The 15707-nt window shown below is 43.1% G+C and overlaps 1 protein-coding gene across 5 annotated transcripts in view; it reads right to left on the bottom strand.

Annotated features, from left to right (window-relative positions):
* Nucleotides 1-15707, bottom strand: part of ZNF423 (zinc finger protein 423) — a 234053-nt gene that overhangs the window by 162746 nt on the left and 55600 nt on the right. For all 5 annotated transcript variants that reach the window (XR_003995063.1, XM_030512116.1, XM_030512117.1 and 2 more), the window contains exon 3: nucleotides 1692-1892. Coding sequence is in view for 4 of the 5 variants with exons in the window: in XM_030512116.1 (XP_030367976.1) it covers nucleotides 1692-1892 (201 nt within the window). In the remaining variant the exon portion in view is untranslated. The remainder of the gene's footprint in view (nucleotides 1-1691; nucleotides 1893-15707) is intronic.

Genomic DNA, 15707 nt, shown 5'->3' on the forward strand with positions numbered 1-15707 from the left:
CACCTGGGCTAAAACCAGCCTTTCTCTTGGTGGGGCTTGCCTCCAGCACCATGAGTGGCTGTACCAGCACAACTCAGGAGGCAGGGCAGTGATGGCGCAGTGGCCATCCAGGGATGGCTGCTAGAGACATGCCCTGTGGCTGCACGGCCGCCCTGGTGGGATCCTGCCTGTCCTGCTCCCCATGTGGGATGGCATCAGGAAGGATTTGCCCCTGCAACTGCTCCTTTGGAAAGGACCAATCTCCACACAAGCTGCACACCTCACCTTCCAGTTTGCAAAACAAGGATTTTTCTATTCAATGGCATTTTCTTGCTTACTACCCTGTAGGGTACAAATGCCAATGCCGTGGTTGCCAGCTGGCCAAGGAACTACGCTGCTAGAAGTTTCCTTTCAATTCTACACATTTTCAAGTTTGCAACCTATGTAGGGTTTAAGGGAGAATGCGAAGCAAGGAGCCCTGAGGGCAGGCGTAGGACTGCAATCCCTATCCACCTGCAGGCTGGGGAAAAGCCCAACCTCTCTCTGTCCTTCTGCCCACCAAGCAGACAGGAGTGCCAGCGAGAGGTTCCCTTCTCTGTAGACCAGAGGGAGACAGGGTAGGATGCTCTCAAGGTGGGAGTCAGACTAGCCCAAGCCCCTGCTTGACCCTTCCTCCCTTGCTGTACTCTGTTCCCTGTATTTTTTCTTGGTTGAACATTATTTTCCTTATGCTCAAAAAGAAAAGCAGAAAACATGAACTAATTAACAAACAAATTAAGCAGCAAGGGAAGAATATGCACTCAAGGGGAAGAGGATAGGATACTGCTGCATCAGAGGAGAAACTAGCCCTCCTGCCCTCCACCTGCAGACCTGCCCATCAGCCATAACAGCAACTGCCTAAAAATACTGTAGACAAATGCAGAGGAAAAACAGATGGCAGAGTATTCAATTCCAGTAAGGTGAAGGATGAGAATCTCTAATTTAAATAAATATGAACATATCCTGTGCTTCCCCTCCTAAGATTTTGTTTAATCTTTGGTAAAATCTGCAAAGCTTTTTACTACCCCTGTAAATCGGCTTAGTGTGCTCTGCAGAATACCTGCTGCTACCTCCGGCCACGGAAAGGGAGCCATGTAAAAGCAAGATATGTTGCAATTCTTCACACCAATCCTCTGAGTGTGGTCTTACTTTACAGAAAGTAAAATCAAGATCAGTGTAGGCTGATGCCAACCTCACTTCCATAAAATTCAAAAGGCAATGTAATAATAACCTAGGGAGAACGGTGTATTTTTAGGGTGGGATTACAGAACTCGCACTATGAATTTTAATCTCAGAAATCGTCGTGTTCTTTTATGGGGTTCAGAGGCCCTTCCTCCTGGGAGTTTTGCACACTTCAGTCATTTAACTTTTTTAATCTTCCTCATTTGGAGAGAGAGGGGAAAAATACCTTGCCTGAAACTTTCAGCATTAAAAAAACCCCACAACATTTTTGTCTAACGTAATTACTGACAGATTCCAATTGGAAAGCTGTTGCTTTTATTTTAATTTTATTAAAGGAGTGAACAAAGTCTACCCAAGGCACCACAATAAAATTACATTAACTTTAAAATTACATTATTAATTCTTTAATCTCACTTGAGGCCTCAAGCTGTTGCTATGTCCAATTACCCAGCTAACCACCTGTCAGAACTGTAAAGCTAGTTTAACATTACCTCCAGGACAGTTGTGTGCCCTGTGTTCAGTCAGGTCTGCCAGTGAATCGAAGTCCTGCTGACAGTTATCGCAGGTGTAAATTGACTCATCCTCCATGTCTTCATCTTCCTCATTTCTCTCTTCCTGGCTCGTCACACTGTTCCTCTCTTCCAGGGCTCGGCTGTCCTTCGCTTCGCTCTCCAGCTCTCCTCCCAGGCCACCTGCCAACAGCAAGAACATCCTCTAAGTTTGAAAGGTCTGAAAAATAAGAGCTTTAAGAAAGATGTTGCACTTATTAAGATACATTTAATTACAGCCGCTCTCACATTATTCCTGACACCTTTCATTATATTAATGTGGGTTTTATATCATGTGGTGCAACAATTCTCAACTGTATTCTCTGCTGCTTAGTGCGAATCCTGCAAACACTCTCTCCTAATCTTCTCTGGTGGGTGTATAGCGGGAGCCTCTAACTCTCTGTCATATAAAGTTGTTAGTGTTTTATCACTTAACCAGATTCTCAAAGCTTTAAAAATTGGCAAGATTAATTACAGCCCACAAAGAAAAGGCTTGTGCTGAATTTTAATTCTCAGTGCTCTCCTCTCCCCGCCACCTCCAAGCCCCAATATTAGTAGTAACAAGAAGAATGAAAAAAAAAAAGCTCTAGCTGAAGACCCCCAAAGCACACCTATACCCAGGATGTGAGAGGTCCCCGAACAAATGAGAGGCACTTTGCTAGGCAGATGAGGCTTGCGTTGTGCCAGGCTAGCCGGGAGCCAACAGCATCATACCTGACCTTCAGGTCTCTCAGATATTTTTTCTCTTCGTCTGTGACTGAGTGTGGGCTAGCACAAGCATCTTTGCCAGCAAACTTGCAAGTTTCCAAGCATTAGTGTTCAGGCAGACTGAGCTCTCTGGCAGCTCTAGAACCACCTCAGTGCAGCGGCTCGCACTCTAGGGCCATGGAGGTGGCAGCTCCACACACTGGGCATCTGGCTTTCTGCTGGCAGTGGGGTGGGAGCCAAGGGCAGCCAGCCACAGCCAGTCACCCCAACACGCATTCAGTGGTCTCCCATGAGGGATGGGCTTGCAGCCATATCCCTCTGACTCCAGAACATCCCCTTGGCCACAGAGAACACCCAGACATGCCTGAAGCCATTTGTACCCAATGGTTCCATGCAGCACGGTGGTTTTCCAGTGGTAGCAGAAGTGAAAAAGCCCTTTTGAATCCCTGCTGCCCGCTCAACAGTGAAGGAGTCCATTAGACATGCTGGCTATGCTGACCAGGCTTTGGTGACCAGCTGAAATGGAGGTGCCTGCGCCTCTTCCACAGCATGTCCCAGCAACCTGGGCAACACAGCCGCAGGCGCTACACCTGCACCATTTCACTTGCCCCATGAGCACTCACACGCTGAGTACACCCTTATGGTAAGAAGGGAGCATTTGAGAAGTCATCCATGGAACTATAGGCTCTCTTGTGGAAGAGATTATCCCACACCACACACTGGCTGACCCCAAGAGTGCCCACAGCCAGGCAGGAGGGAAATGACACCTTGTTTGTTCAGGATGCATTTTGGCTTTATGACATTAAGGAAATGCCAGCAAACAGAGAGATGAACTGTTTCTAAAATTAGATCAGTGCCAAAAAGATTAAGGACAACCAATGCTGAGAACATGAAACCAAGCTGAAAAATAAAATTTATTAAAGATGAAAACTGGCTACCACAAGCACTGCAATTCAGACACACACATTAGCACCCTGCTACCACTATCCAGCCAGAGCACATTTTATACCATCTTCTGCACTGCGCATGGTAACATAAATCAACCGGTGTAAAACACTCTGCAGCTTTCCACGGAGCACTTGTAACAAGACGTACCCTTCGAATTGCAATGGAAATATTAAAAATCAATGCCTACTTGTGGTGTATCACAGCATCCCTTTTTGCAATTAAATGATCTGCACATTTTCAGGTTCTTTTACTGCTAAATTATACATACCTTTCACTACAAAATTTCCATTAAGGGCTAGATACAATGTTCATCTTAACAAATCAGATATGCCACTTACCCAGCAGTAATGAATTTAAGGATTTGGTTATAAAAAATATCACTCATTAAGCACTCCATATTGTAAGTCATCATCTGCACTATGTTTATTCAATAAAATGCTGCTCGCCAAACCTCATGCTTTATAGACTTTTCCCTAAATAAAAATGTTTTGCAACAAAACATCCCACGATTCTGGTTCACTTTCTACTACTACTTCACCAAATAATAAGTCATATTTAAAGCTAAGTTAGCTTTGCTTTACTTCACATGTCATTTAATGTAGAGATTCAAATTATCACTTACATTTTGTCATATTTACTTGGCACACCTTTATACAGTCTATCATCCCAGACTGCAATCACAAACATTTTAGCCCATTCCATCTTTTCAAAGCCGGTGTGTCCTGCAGACTTGATAGTTAATAAATCAGAATGTCAACTCTCTGGTTCTATAAGAAGGAAACCTACAAAAATAGTCCAAGCACATAAATCTAACCTAAAGAATTGCCACCTGCTTGCATGGTGCCTGCAGGCGAAGATCTCATGGAAGCACTTCTGAACTGACTTTGCCTCAACCTGAAGAAGAAAGTTTTTAAGCATTCTGGGGAGCTTTAAGGGACCTGCACTAATATTTTTAGCAGAAAATCTGTCTTTTGACAGTTAACCTAAAGACCAGCTGATCTGGTGAGTACACTGTGACAAATTCATCCTTGGTTTTACTCCAACACTCCGTGACTACACCAGGGATAGAGCTGCTCGACAGAGTCCAACAATAACAAATAATTCAGCACACTGCTTTAGGAAAAATAAATTGTACAATGTGAGATAAGAAAATAGATTCCCGACTGCAAAGCAAAATTCCAGAAACGCTTTTTAATTCCCTGTTGAATGGGAAATCTGATCCTCTAGGCAACTTTTCAAAAGCGACGTTGCTTGACAGAGTTGTATGTCAAATAACACAACAGTGAATCTTGCATAAATTATTTAGCAAATGCAACACTGCTTTAAAATTAGATTTTTTTCCTGTTTTCAGTGGGTTGAAGGAACTGTACATGTCTGCCACGCCTCAGCGTTGCTGTCCTTTGAATAACATGATCTTCAGATTCCTCTGCTGAGCCACATGCTTGGTGCTTGCCTTGTAGAAACCAGACACCGCTCACTAAAATCTGGAGTGTTTCTTGGTGTTTTGACCTTCATCTCCACTCTTTTGACCACAAGCTGCCAGTGGGGTGCGGGCGGCCCTGGGGGGATGCTAGCTCCTTGCCCAGGGGAGCGAAACAGCCAGCAAGCACCAGGGCGGTGATGGGAATGGGTGGTCCACGCAGCAAGGAAAAGCTTCAAACGCAGGCCAGCTGCTCCCGCAGTGAGCTCAGTTCCCCTGATGAGGACAGCAGGCCTCAAGCATTCCTCAGGAACTCGTTTCTGAGGAGTTTTGCTGCAGCAGTTCACAAGTTTAACCTGCAATCTGCCTGCTGACAAGAACTGGAGGAGCACCCCACCCCAGTGCAGCCGCACAGGATGGGTGCTGCGGGCACCCCCACACCAGTAGAAGGCTTTGGGTCACCACAGGAGACAAAGGTGCTGCGGGCACCAGGAGCAGGGGTGACTTGAGACCTGGGCCTGTCTCTGAGGGGACATATCCATATGCTGCCATGCAAAGGTGGCCAGAGCCAACAGCAAATTCTGAAGTCTCCAAAGAGCAGTGTCTACCTACATCAAGCACAGATATGTGTATTTGCTGACACAGCTGATTTTTAAGATGGCCTTGGATTTTAGCGCACTCAGTGCTAAGTAGTTTCTATCTAGATTGCTAAAAAGGAAAAATAAGTAACAATAATCACAGCTACTGACCTGCAAGGAATCTGCAAAGGCAGCGCTGCACCTTGGGCACACAGCTCCCACCCACCATCAGCACGTTTGTGCACAGCATGAGGGTACAGGCAGCGCCAGCAGAAGGGGTTGCTGGCACCACGTTTTAGGATAAATGATGGCTAACTAATTCTAAAGAGGAGGGAGGAAATGCCCCTGCATTCCACAAAACTGTTACTAGTAGTTTTTAAATGAACCTGCCATCTCTAACGATGGCTTTAACAACTTTCTTTTATGAGTAAGAGAGGATATGATTTCGAGAAGTCAGCCTTGAAAGTACACCTTACTCTACCCAAAATGTCAGGAAACTCAGTTGGGAGCTTTTTCCTTTGCTTTTCTTTTTTTTTTCTTTTTTTCTTCTGTAGCACAGTGGAAGGCCTGCAAGGCTTTTAGACAAGAAGAATATTTTACCCTATGACCTAAACAATCTGGCCAACAGTCAAGAATATGTTATTCCAATTGCCACTAAAGTTAATGTTGTTAATGACTCTTGGTTTTTCTGTAGAAGACAGCTTAGGCTCTAGAAAGTTAATATTTCAAAAGGGATGTAGCAAGAACCAGGAGTGTTCCTGCCTGATCTGGTGGTCCAAGGAATGTGGCAAACTTGGCAAAGCTGGAAAAGTGAATTCCCAAAGGCCAGCTTGAGAGTTGCAGTCAGTAGAAATGCCTTCTGAGCTGTGTTCAAAACAGCTCTGTTACAGGAACAACGTGTTCCTAAAGCCAAATATTTGAAAACAGATCACAAGTACCATGTTCAGCTCGGGCCTCACTGAAGTCAGGAGCAGATTTCCGCTTGCTTCAGAGCAGCGCATACAGCGCTGCCTTCAGGCTGGGGTTGTGCTTGAAGCTGCGGTGGCAGAGCCTCAGCTCTGGACCATAGCACCAGCCCCACTACAACAGCAGCGCCAACAGCTCTGGGGACTTCAGTTAGCAGTGCAGGCCTGAAGACACAAGGAGGTCAGAGCCACACTGGAAGTGATGCTGATGCCTTCATACAATATCCGCTGAGACACATGGAAATGGGTAATACCATGCAACACATGGACCAGAGAAATTAAAAAAGGAACAAACCTCTTAGCTTATCTTTTCAGCTGTGGAATCAGATCTGGACAGTCCAAACTTTTTATCTTATCAGCACAATACAGGGCAGGCAAGCCTTTCTGTCTTTGTGCCAGTAAATTTTCTGGGGCTTTTCTTTAATACTTTTTTTAAGCCTGAGGAGTTTGTAAAGCTGGGATTTATTTTAAATCTAGGATTGTTCTTTGGAACATACTATTAAATGCAGGGTCATATCTGGCTTTAAATACCTCCAGTTATGGGGCTTCTATCAAGAGCTGTTTCTTTACAGTAGGCATACAAGGATTTAGTGCTAGGCAGCGCTTCCTAACACAGCAGCTTTACCAGCTGCAATCTACAGAGTGCCCAAAGTTATGCTGTGCAAATCATTACCTAAGGATGTACACACACACGCACACACACTGCCGAGGTCTGAGAGCTGGAAGGCAAAAGATAAAATGAAGAGTGGGAAAGAGGCATCTCTTCATTCCTCTGCCTTGGTCCAAAGAAAAAACAATCGATGCTCTCACAAAGGGCTATGATAATTCCTAGAAATTTTCCAGAGATGCAGGACAAGTGGTAAAAGTAAATGGCACTGAGGAAATAAAAGCAAATTGCTGGAGGAATGGCGAATGCTGGCACCTCCTGGTATTCGGCAGAGCCCCAGTCGCTCACCCAGGGGTGCAGCCTTCCTGCCCCACGGCCACAGGGCTGTCGCTCAGCTCCCCAGCAAGACAAAAGGAAAGGAAATTTCATCTGTAATTAGGAAGTGAGAACAAAAGAAACAAATGACTTAAAGGAAAAGCCTAATCTAAACGTTCCTTAGTAAATGTTTCGCTCAGTGCCAAATGCCAAATCAGCGTGGGGGAGGTCTCTACTTTCATGTGGTTTGTTGCATTTTAGTGTAGTCTCTAGCACTGTCATATCCAAGAGAGTCCAAAGTTCTCTGTCATTTGTGGTCAAAGAAGAATGAACAGAGGCAAAAAAGCCACTAGTGTTCCAGCAACTAAAACACAAACCAACCTCAGCTGAAATCTCCCCACAGGATGAAAAGTCTTGGCTTTGCTGGTTAGGTCTACTCCACGGCTCTTCAGCGTTGCAGAAATTGTCTTTTCTAAACACTTGCATCTTGAACGCAGGTACATATGTGTGCTACCTCTCAATGGGCCAGGGCACTAATGTGATGACCATACCCATGCAAAGCAGCCAAACCCCTGCTCTAGCCAAGCAAACCAGCTCAGACAGCGCAGATCGCCACCCAGCCTAGGACAGGTATGAAAGGCAGCTTGTTCCGCTCATCGAATCATTGCTATGTGCACCAGAAACAAGCAGGTTTGGTGCTCAGTCATGCAGTGCAGCACAGGTCTTTCACACCGTGTCAAACCACATGGGGGAGAAAAAAAAAAATGTGCCTAGCTGAAAAACAAAGAGCCAGAGAGGTAGTGCATGGAACACCATGGTGTATTCATGCAATGTCAAATGGCACAGGATGACTACATGACAGCAGAGCAAGTGAAGCGCAGGCTGCCATGCAATCCCGACGACACTCAATCACCATGCAATGCTCCTCACAGGCTGGAGAGATTCCAAGCATCAGATCCTCAACGAGAGGAAAAAACAATCATAATACCAAAAAAATTATTTGATCCAGCATGTAGTTAACGGTGGTGGCCTCCTAAGACTTACAACTTAACAAAATTGATTTCACTGCAGTACTGTAATGAAGAACAGTAGGATAAGGCTACCCTTGAACCATGAAAATTGTATATTGTTACCTCCTCGTGCCCTCCTAGGGTTATGGCCGCTGCAGCCTCTCCAAGCTGTCATTTGTCTGACTCTTGACAAGCAGCAGTGGTGGCTACGAGGGCTTCTTTTGGAAAGGCAAGGGAAGAAGGACAATGCTCAGTGCTAGCTCTCTCTCTGGATAATAACCCACAGGATAAACCCACAGATTATACCAATAATACAGCTTTGTGTGAAGCATGCTAACAATAAAATACAGAAAAGTCGGAGACTTCAAGAGGTACACATTAGTAACATTTCCCAACAGAGTCTTATTACACGCCAGTATGTATTAAATCATGTTAATTTCTAAATAGGTGGACAGTTCTCAGCATTCTTCTTTAACTTAGCAAAGAAAAGCTGTTTTGGTAGGGTACTGCACCTCCTTCTGCATCTGCAAAGTACACATGCTTTAAAGGAAAGTGGTTCCAAATTAAGTGCCCAGTAACAGCTAGTGAACTGCTGCCTGCTTCTGCCAGCACTGTCCTGCTCACAGAACTGCTCATGACAGCCTGGCACACCCCCCAGCCTCCTCCTCTCAGCATCCTTCTGTTAACTTACATCAACATTTCACAGGGAAAATGTTCACCTTACTTCACTGATAGGGTACAATTTTCTGAAATTAGGAGCTACAACATGTAAGAAAACCCTAAGTGTCTACCTCAGGTTTAAAGGGAAGGCATGGAAAGAGCTGGCAGGAACACACAGCAGAGGACTGGCAGCTCATTGCACCTCCCTTTGCTGTCGCATAGTCACAGGCATCACATGCAGAACAGATAATGCATGTAACTTGTTGCCTCACGTTGCCTTGCTTTCACCTGCGTCCACCTGAATCTCTATATGGTTACCTCTAAATGGCATGGAGATATACCATACATATATTTATATATATACATATATGTATGGTGTAATTGCCGTTTTCTTCAGTGAAACGAAGACGTGGCCCTGTGTTCTCCTACCTCCATGCAAACCCAACCTCACTGCTGCCATGTGCATAGTAACTACCAGATCATATGTATATTTATATGGGCAGTCCTGGCCCCACGGCCTCTAAACCCATGTAACTATTTACATCTAGCATCTGACCTGAAACCCACCAGCTTTGCTCCGTCAAAGATTTTTACATCCCATTCACACACAAAAACTCACTCTACAACCCTGGTTTCCTTGGATTTCAAAACTTCTATAGTATACTTTAGTCAACATGCTAGAGAAAACGTTTTATTAAATGCTGCTAATTTTTTTATTGATCAAACTGTGAGCCATTTCATATCCCATTCTAGCAGAAATCTCCTATAGGAGCATTCAGATTAAGTTTCTTTATTCTGTCTCTAGTAGCATGTCACTTTTAATCAGTTTTTAGTTTCATTACTGCTTAAAAATTAGAAAGCAGTTTCTCTGTCCTTTACTGGTTTTTTTTTAAGTTTAGTTACTGAAGGGTTATTAAACTTAGAAAACATACAGACAGGCATAACGTGCTAAATAAATTCCTCACTGTCTCTAACCAACTTTAACATTAGCTTTTTTTCTAATTTTGGGGTTTATTTTCACTGAAAGACTGCTTGTAATTATTACTCATGTTCTCCCCAAACACTTATGTTACTAAAGTGTGAAATGTCTTATAACACAAAGACAGTTCTCTGGGAAGTAATTACAAAAATGCATTCAGGGGCAATAATTTTATATTAACTGTCAGCAGCATACATCTTCTGAAAAGGCACTTGTTATGAAGGAATTATTTGTGCGGAATTTGAAGGCACTGAAGGTGAAGGAAAACTGCAGAAACGCATTAAACTGAAACTCCAGCTCCCTCATCAAGGGTCAGTTTATGTTTAAATCATTACCTTGAAGGCAACCCCACACCTTCCAAAAAGTCTATTAGAAAGACAATTTCCATTTATGCACACATCGGACTCAGTCTTCAGTTTTCGGTGTAGAACAATTTACACCCCCTTTTTCAAGGAATTTCTGAGCAGCTAATCAAAAATATATACCTGAAAATTATGGGCTTCTATTAACCTTTCACCGATGACACTAAAAATACTTGCTAATGATTTATGCCTAGTAACAAAAAATAGTGGCTGCGAAACTGATCAGGCACATTAGAAAGATATCTGTGTCTGTAACAGCAACAAGAAAAGATTTAATGAATGTTTCATAGTAACTTTTAGCCTGTAGGCTAATCCCTCAGCCCTTAGAAAGGCAAAATAACTCTGTGAAATTAAAAATGACTAAAAAAAAACAGTGAAATCCAGCAATAGTGACTGATCTTATTATCACTTTAAAAGTGTTTTTAAAGAAAAATGAGAAAGGGAAATCACAAAAGCACCACCAAACGGTAAAATTTCCTCTTAATCGTACCTGCAGGTAATGTTTCAGCCTTTCTAGTGCTTTTACTAAAATGATTTACATGTTACTATGTTATGCGACAAGTGCATTTATACACCGAAAAGCGGACAGAGAGCTAAGTTGTTATTATTTATTTGCATGCAAGCAGCAGTGGGATTGTACTTTATAGTGTAACAGCACATAGTGTTTATCAGCTCTTCAGTGTTTGGCAACCAGTTTAACGGTATAAATATGGGATGTAAACACTTCCCTACCACAGAAAGCACTGTAAGTGAACTGTAGAGAATGCAGTGAAGGCAGAGCACGGAGCAGACTGGAGTGTGCCAAGTGTTCAGTTACCACAGCAGTTCCCAACTGCAGGACCCTGCCCAGTCATTGCTCTCCGTTCCCCCAGGGTGCCCGCTGCAGAGCAAGCACCCCATTCCCCCAGCAGGGCCGTGAGGAGAGCAGCACCCCTCTTTTACACTTCTCCTGCTTGGAAAGGACAGGCTCGCACATAGGGGGAAGGTTTTTGTGGGCTACAGTGGGCTGTGGAGGTAGGGGCGCCCCATGGTTCATTAGTAGATGGTGGAGCCAAAGAGGAAGGCACCTCTCCTGTGTGCATCTGACCTGCAAGGCACAGCCTGCATCAGGGCAGAAAGTCACAGTCCTGCAAGGGACATCTCACTTTCTACCATGGCTCCCTTCTGGCCCGTTTGCTACCAGGGATGTTCCACATCCAAGCACAGACAACAGTTACCACCACTTTTTCACAATATCAACACCTCACACGTCTTGCAATGTCAAATAGCAATTTGCTTTGTAGATCTCTGCGGCATTCAAATCAAATAGTGTGTTTGCACACAGCTACCCAAACTTCACTATCACCTGCAGAAATATCTCATCCACTCACTCAAGACATGTAATAGTTGTGCAACGGATTATCTGCCTCTGGAAACAAGATGTTATTGTTTACTTCCAGATTCTTAAGGTGCATCTGAATGGGAGTAACTGCCACCTTCAGTTCTGATAATGAGCTTCAAATCAAAACCAATCTAAAATTCACTAACATGCATGAGGAAATTAGTATGCAGCAAGTATTAACTTCAAAGTGAAGTGCACTTCTTCATAAAAACATACTTTCACTCTTTGACATATAACTGTTAAATAACACTAACCATCATAATCTAATAACAGCCATGTAAATCTTCAGCACTAAAATGGCACTTTAGCTTTATTTAAGTATATGAATATTTTTAAAATGCTCAGCTTATTATTTTTCACATTTCTGTTGAAAATAAGTGTCCTGTTTCCAGCACTTCATGGAATCCCATTCACACCTAACATAGGACATCTTAATTACATTTTAATTCATAGACACAGACATGACAAAACCTTATTTTTTTTCTTTTAAGGAAATGGTGTGAATGATTTTCTCTCTTTTTTTTCCACTTTAAAGTAAAACCAGGTATCTGTAAAACTTACATCTATAGCTCCCTGAACAGACAGAAAATTCAGAAGGCTTAATAAAATTCACATGTGGCTTGTTATTGCAGCTGCATATCAAATGCAAAAATAAGGTATTGACTGGTTCTGCTCAGAATAGCAGCTGCTGGAACTCTTTATTAAAATAAACCTGTTGATTTTTAAAGAGGGAAAAAATACAGATGATGTAATTTACCATAAGCGACAAATGTGACTATGTATTTCAGTACCTGAATGTTCTTTGCCTAATTCGAGATTAAGATTCCTTTCTTGCTCCTCTGCAAGGTCCAGGGCTTTGAACTGTCCTTTCTGCAGGTAAGTTCTGGCCCCCAGAAGATTCCTGTCCTCACTGTGTAACAGCCCACAGTGTATGCACACGGGTGCAAGATGTAACAGGAAACCAGAGCAAGGTCTCAATACAAAATACCCTCCAACATCCCTGAATAGATTTCTGCTCAAAATGCACTTTTCCCATGCTTAGAAAAAGGATTTGTTTAAAAAGTATGCTGAAAGAGGAACACCTTTCACAACCCAAGCCTACAGGATCCTGAAGATAGCATTTGCATTCATCTTTTTGTATCTATAAAAACCCCAAAACATTAGGTCTGAGAGGGAAAGAGCCACAGCACTGCAAACCATCAGGAACCAAGGGGTGCAATCGATACAGAGGGAAAAGATGGAACAAGAAGGGAAAAGTGTATTTTGTTTCCTGGGGCAGGAAGAAAAATACACTATGGCAAATTAGAGAAAGCAATAATTATTCCACTGACCCTCTCACGGGTCTCTGCTTGTTCAGAACCTGCCTGGATTGTTTTCCAGTGGGAATGACAGATGTGTGGCTGAAGGAGCATAGAAGGAACCTGCTTCTGTGATAACTGTGTCTGCAAGTCTTCAAAACTGTGATTAAAGACCAAGAGGCTTCTGTGGGGCCCAGTTTGTGGAGTTAGCTTCTGGGGTAAAACCCCTGTTTATATTCAGAATATAGAGGGTTTGACCTGGATCATAACCTGGTTGTGGGGTTTAAGATCTGATCAAATACCAGGCATCATCAGACTTTCTCTCTACAAATCTGGTTAGCTTTGGAAAAAAAGTTCTTCAAATGCACCTGAGGAAAAAGACATATTTTCCCAAATATCTGCTCATGTCTCTCTGCTACCAGTTATTGCTGGCTGAGGCTCATGCCACTGCTTCACAGGAGCCCTCCAAGATGGGCAATGCCAGCAAAATGAGCAGAAATTGGGAAAACAGTACCTTACACGGCTCCAGCTGGAGCTGAGAGGGACATCTGTAGGCAACCCAAATGTTTTAGGAGCCAAACAGCCACTCAGTGGCTGTAGTTTCTCAGATTATAGTAAAATCTGTATCAAAACCCCATGAAATTGGAAATTAATGAGAGTTAGACACCTATGTGTCTACATGGCTTCAGAAGAGTAGGGCTTACAAGCTTACCCTCTGGTCTCATTACATGTGTGCACAACCAGCACCAGGCTGGGCACCATGTCTCGGTGTAGGTATTCAGACCACAGCAAAAAAGAATTTAGTTAATGAACATGAAAAAAGAGCAACCGATTAACAAGATTCTCAACCAGAAATGAGAGAAGTCCTATTACGCAGCATGAGAAGGGTATTTAGGAGGTGGCCAAGCTATTAAGAGAATCATCAGATTCTGCAAAAAGTATCACCTTCCAAATGGCAGCAGCCAGCCCCCACTGCACACACACCTCCCTGCCCAGCAGATACACCAAGGAGGTCAATACAAGCCACCAAGGAAGCGAAATTAGCAGAACAACTCAAAGTGTCCTGCCACTTTGTTCTCGTTCTCACTTCCCCAGGTTTAAAACACGATGTGATTTTAGGCTCAGTTAAATTTCAGTTTGTGTTTAAAATGAACCCACATGCAAAAATTAATGTACCTCAAATTTCTTTTTCTAATTTCTTTTCTTAATACCAAATTCTGAAGTCCTACACATTTTACTTGACAAAGCCATTAATTCAGTAATTTCACATAATTACATTGAGCAAAGCAGAGTATTTAAATTGGAGCTAAGTGAAATATACTTCTGCGTGGCTCATGCTGTTAGAATTGTGCTGCATGCTATTCTGCCGCTGCTCATTTATTAATTTAGGATCGGCTGAAATGTGACACCGCGTAACAAGGAATGCACTGGCTTCAACAGAATTAGAAATGAAAAAAATTAAAAAATAAAATCACAGAGGACAATGAATCAAGCACCAAATGACATAAATTAATCCCTCTAAATGAGCCCTCAGCAAAGCACGTCTGCACCCAGCTGAAACCCGCACCCAGGTTTGTACTTCCCCTGAAATAACTAATTTCTGGCTAGCAGTTTTCAGCTATTTATCCGCGGAAGAAGCAGCAAGCTGCACCAGTCCTCCAGTGTGGTGATCCTTTTAGCAATGAGTGGTAACACTTTTTCTCCTAACATCTTCCTGCATTCTTTCTTCTAGCCCTATGTGGTAAAGAAAGTGTGAAAAGACATTTAGAAGAGTTAAAGCTAAAATGACTTTAAAGTCTTGTCTCCTTCAGCTACTCCTTCTATTCCACAGGTCCTGAGCATCGGAGGAGATGACAGCAGTGTGGTACACAGCACCAGGGACCCGGCAGAGCCCTCGGATCCACCACGAGGATGATGTGTGGCAAAACAACTTACAAAAGGACAGATAAAACCCTAAGTAAGGATTTTTGCTGGCAAATGGGTAATAAAGGGGAAGAAATTAAGATGGCAAATAATCCAAATGGTGGCAATACTTTATGTAATTAACAAAAGTCTCTCCAGAATACAGTGGTGGTGTTTTCCTTTCCATTAGTGCTTTCTGCTTCTCAAGTTTCTTATGAACTACCTTAATTGGGCTCTTCCAGATATGCTGAAAGTTCCTCCACTTCTTCCTTGGCCTCGAAGGACACCTGTGAAAAGTGCAGCTCTGGACTGCTCATGATAACCCTCACCAGATACAGCTCATAATGACCTGCTCACACTAATGAAGAAAGGGGGGTTGGAGAGAGATGTTGCTGGTGGTGTAATTAAGCTTGTGAAGAGTTTAGTTGGAAATTAGATTTATTTACATGCTGCTCTGTTGCTGATGAAGCACCAGCTATTTGGGAGAACTTCTAATTAACCCTAATTTAGTTGATATGCTCTTTAGCAGCCCCATTCCCTGTGTATTTTGCACTAGGTAAAAAGTAGTAAAAATAACAAATTTACCCATTTTTAAAAGGCACATTTCTTTGCGGGGGCCTGGTCCAAACTTTTTTCCTCAAGTTATTGAATTAGTTGCTGTCAAGTAGGAAGATGCACACTTGAGAACTTCATCCTATGGAACAGCTTTTTCCACAGCCAAACGCCACGGCTCAGGCTGGCACAGCCACTGCATCCACAACTCCATGGCTGATGCAGAAAAAGAGGTTTGGGGGTTGCTTTGTACCCTTCCACCCCACTTACAGCA

The sequence above is a fragment of the Strigops habroptila genome, chromosome Z, assembly GCF_004027225.2.
Source record: "Strigops habroptila isolate Jane chromosome Z, bStrHab1.2.pri, whole genome shotgun sequence".
Taxonomy (NCBI): domain Eukaryota; kingdom Metazoa; phylum Chordata; class Aves; order Psittaciformes; family Psittacidae; genus Strigops; species Strigops habroptila.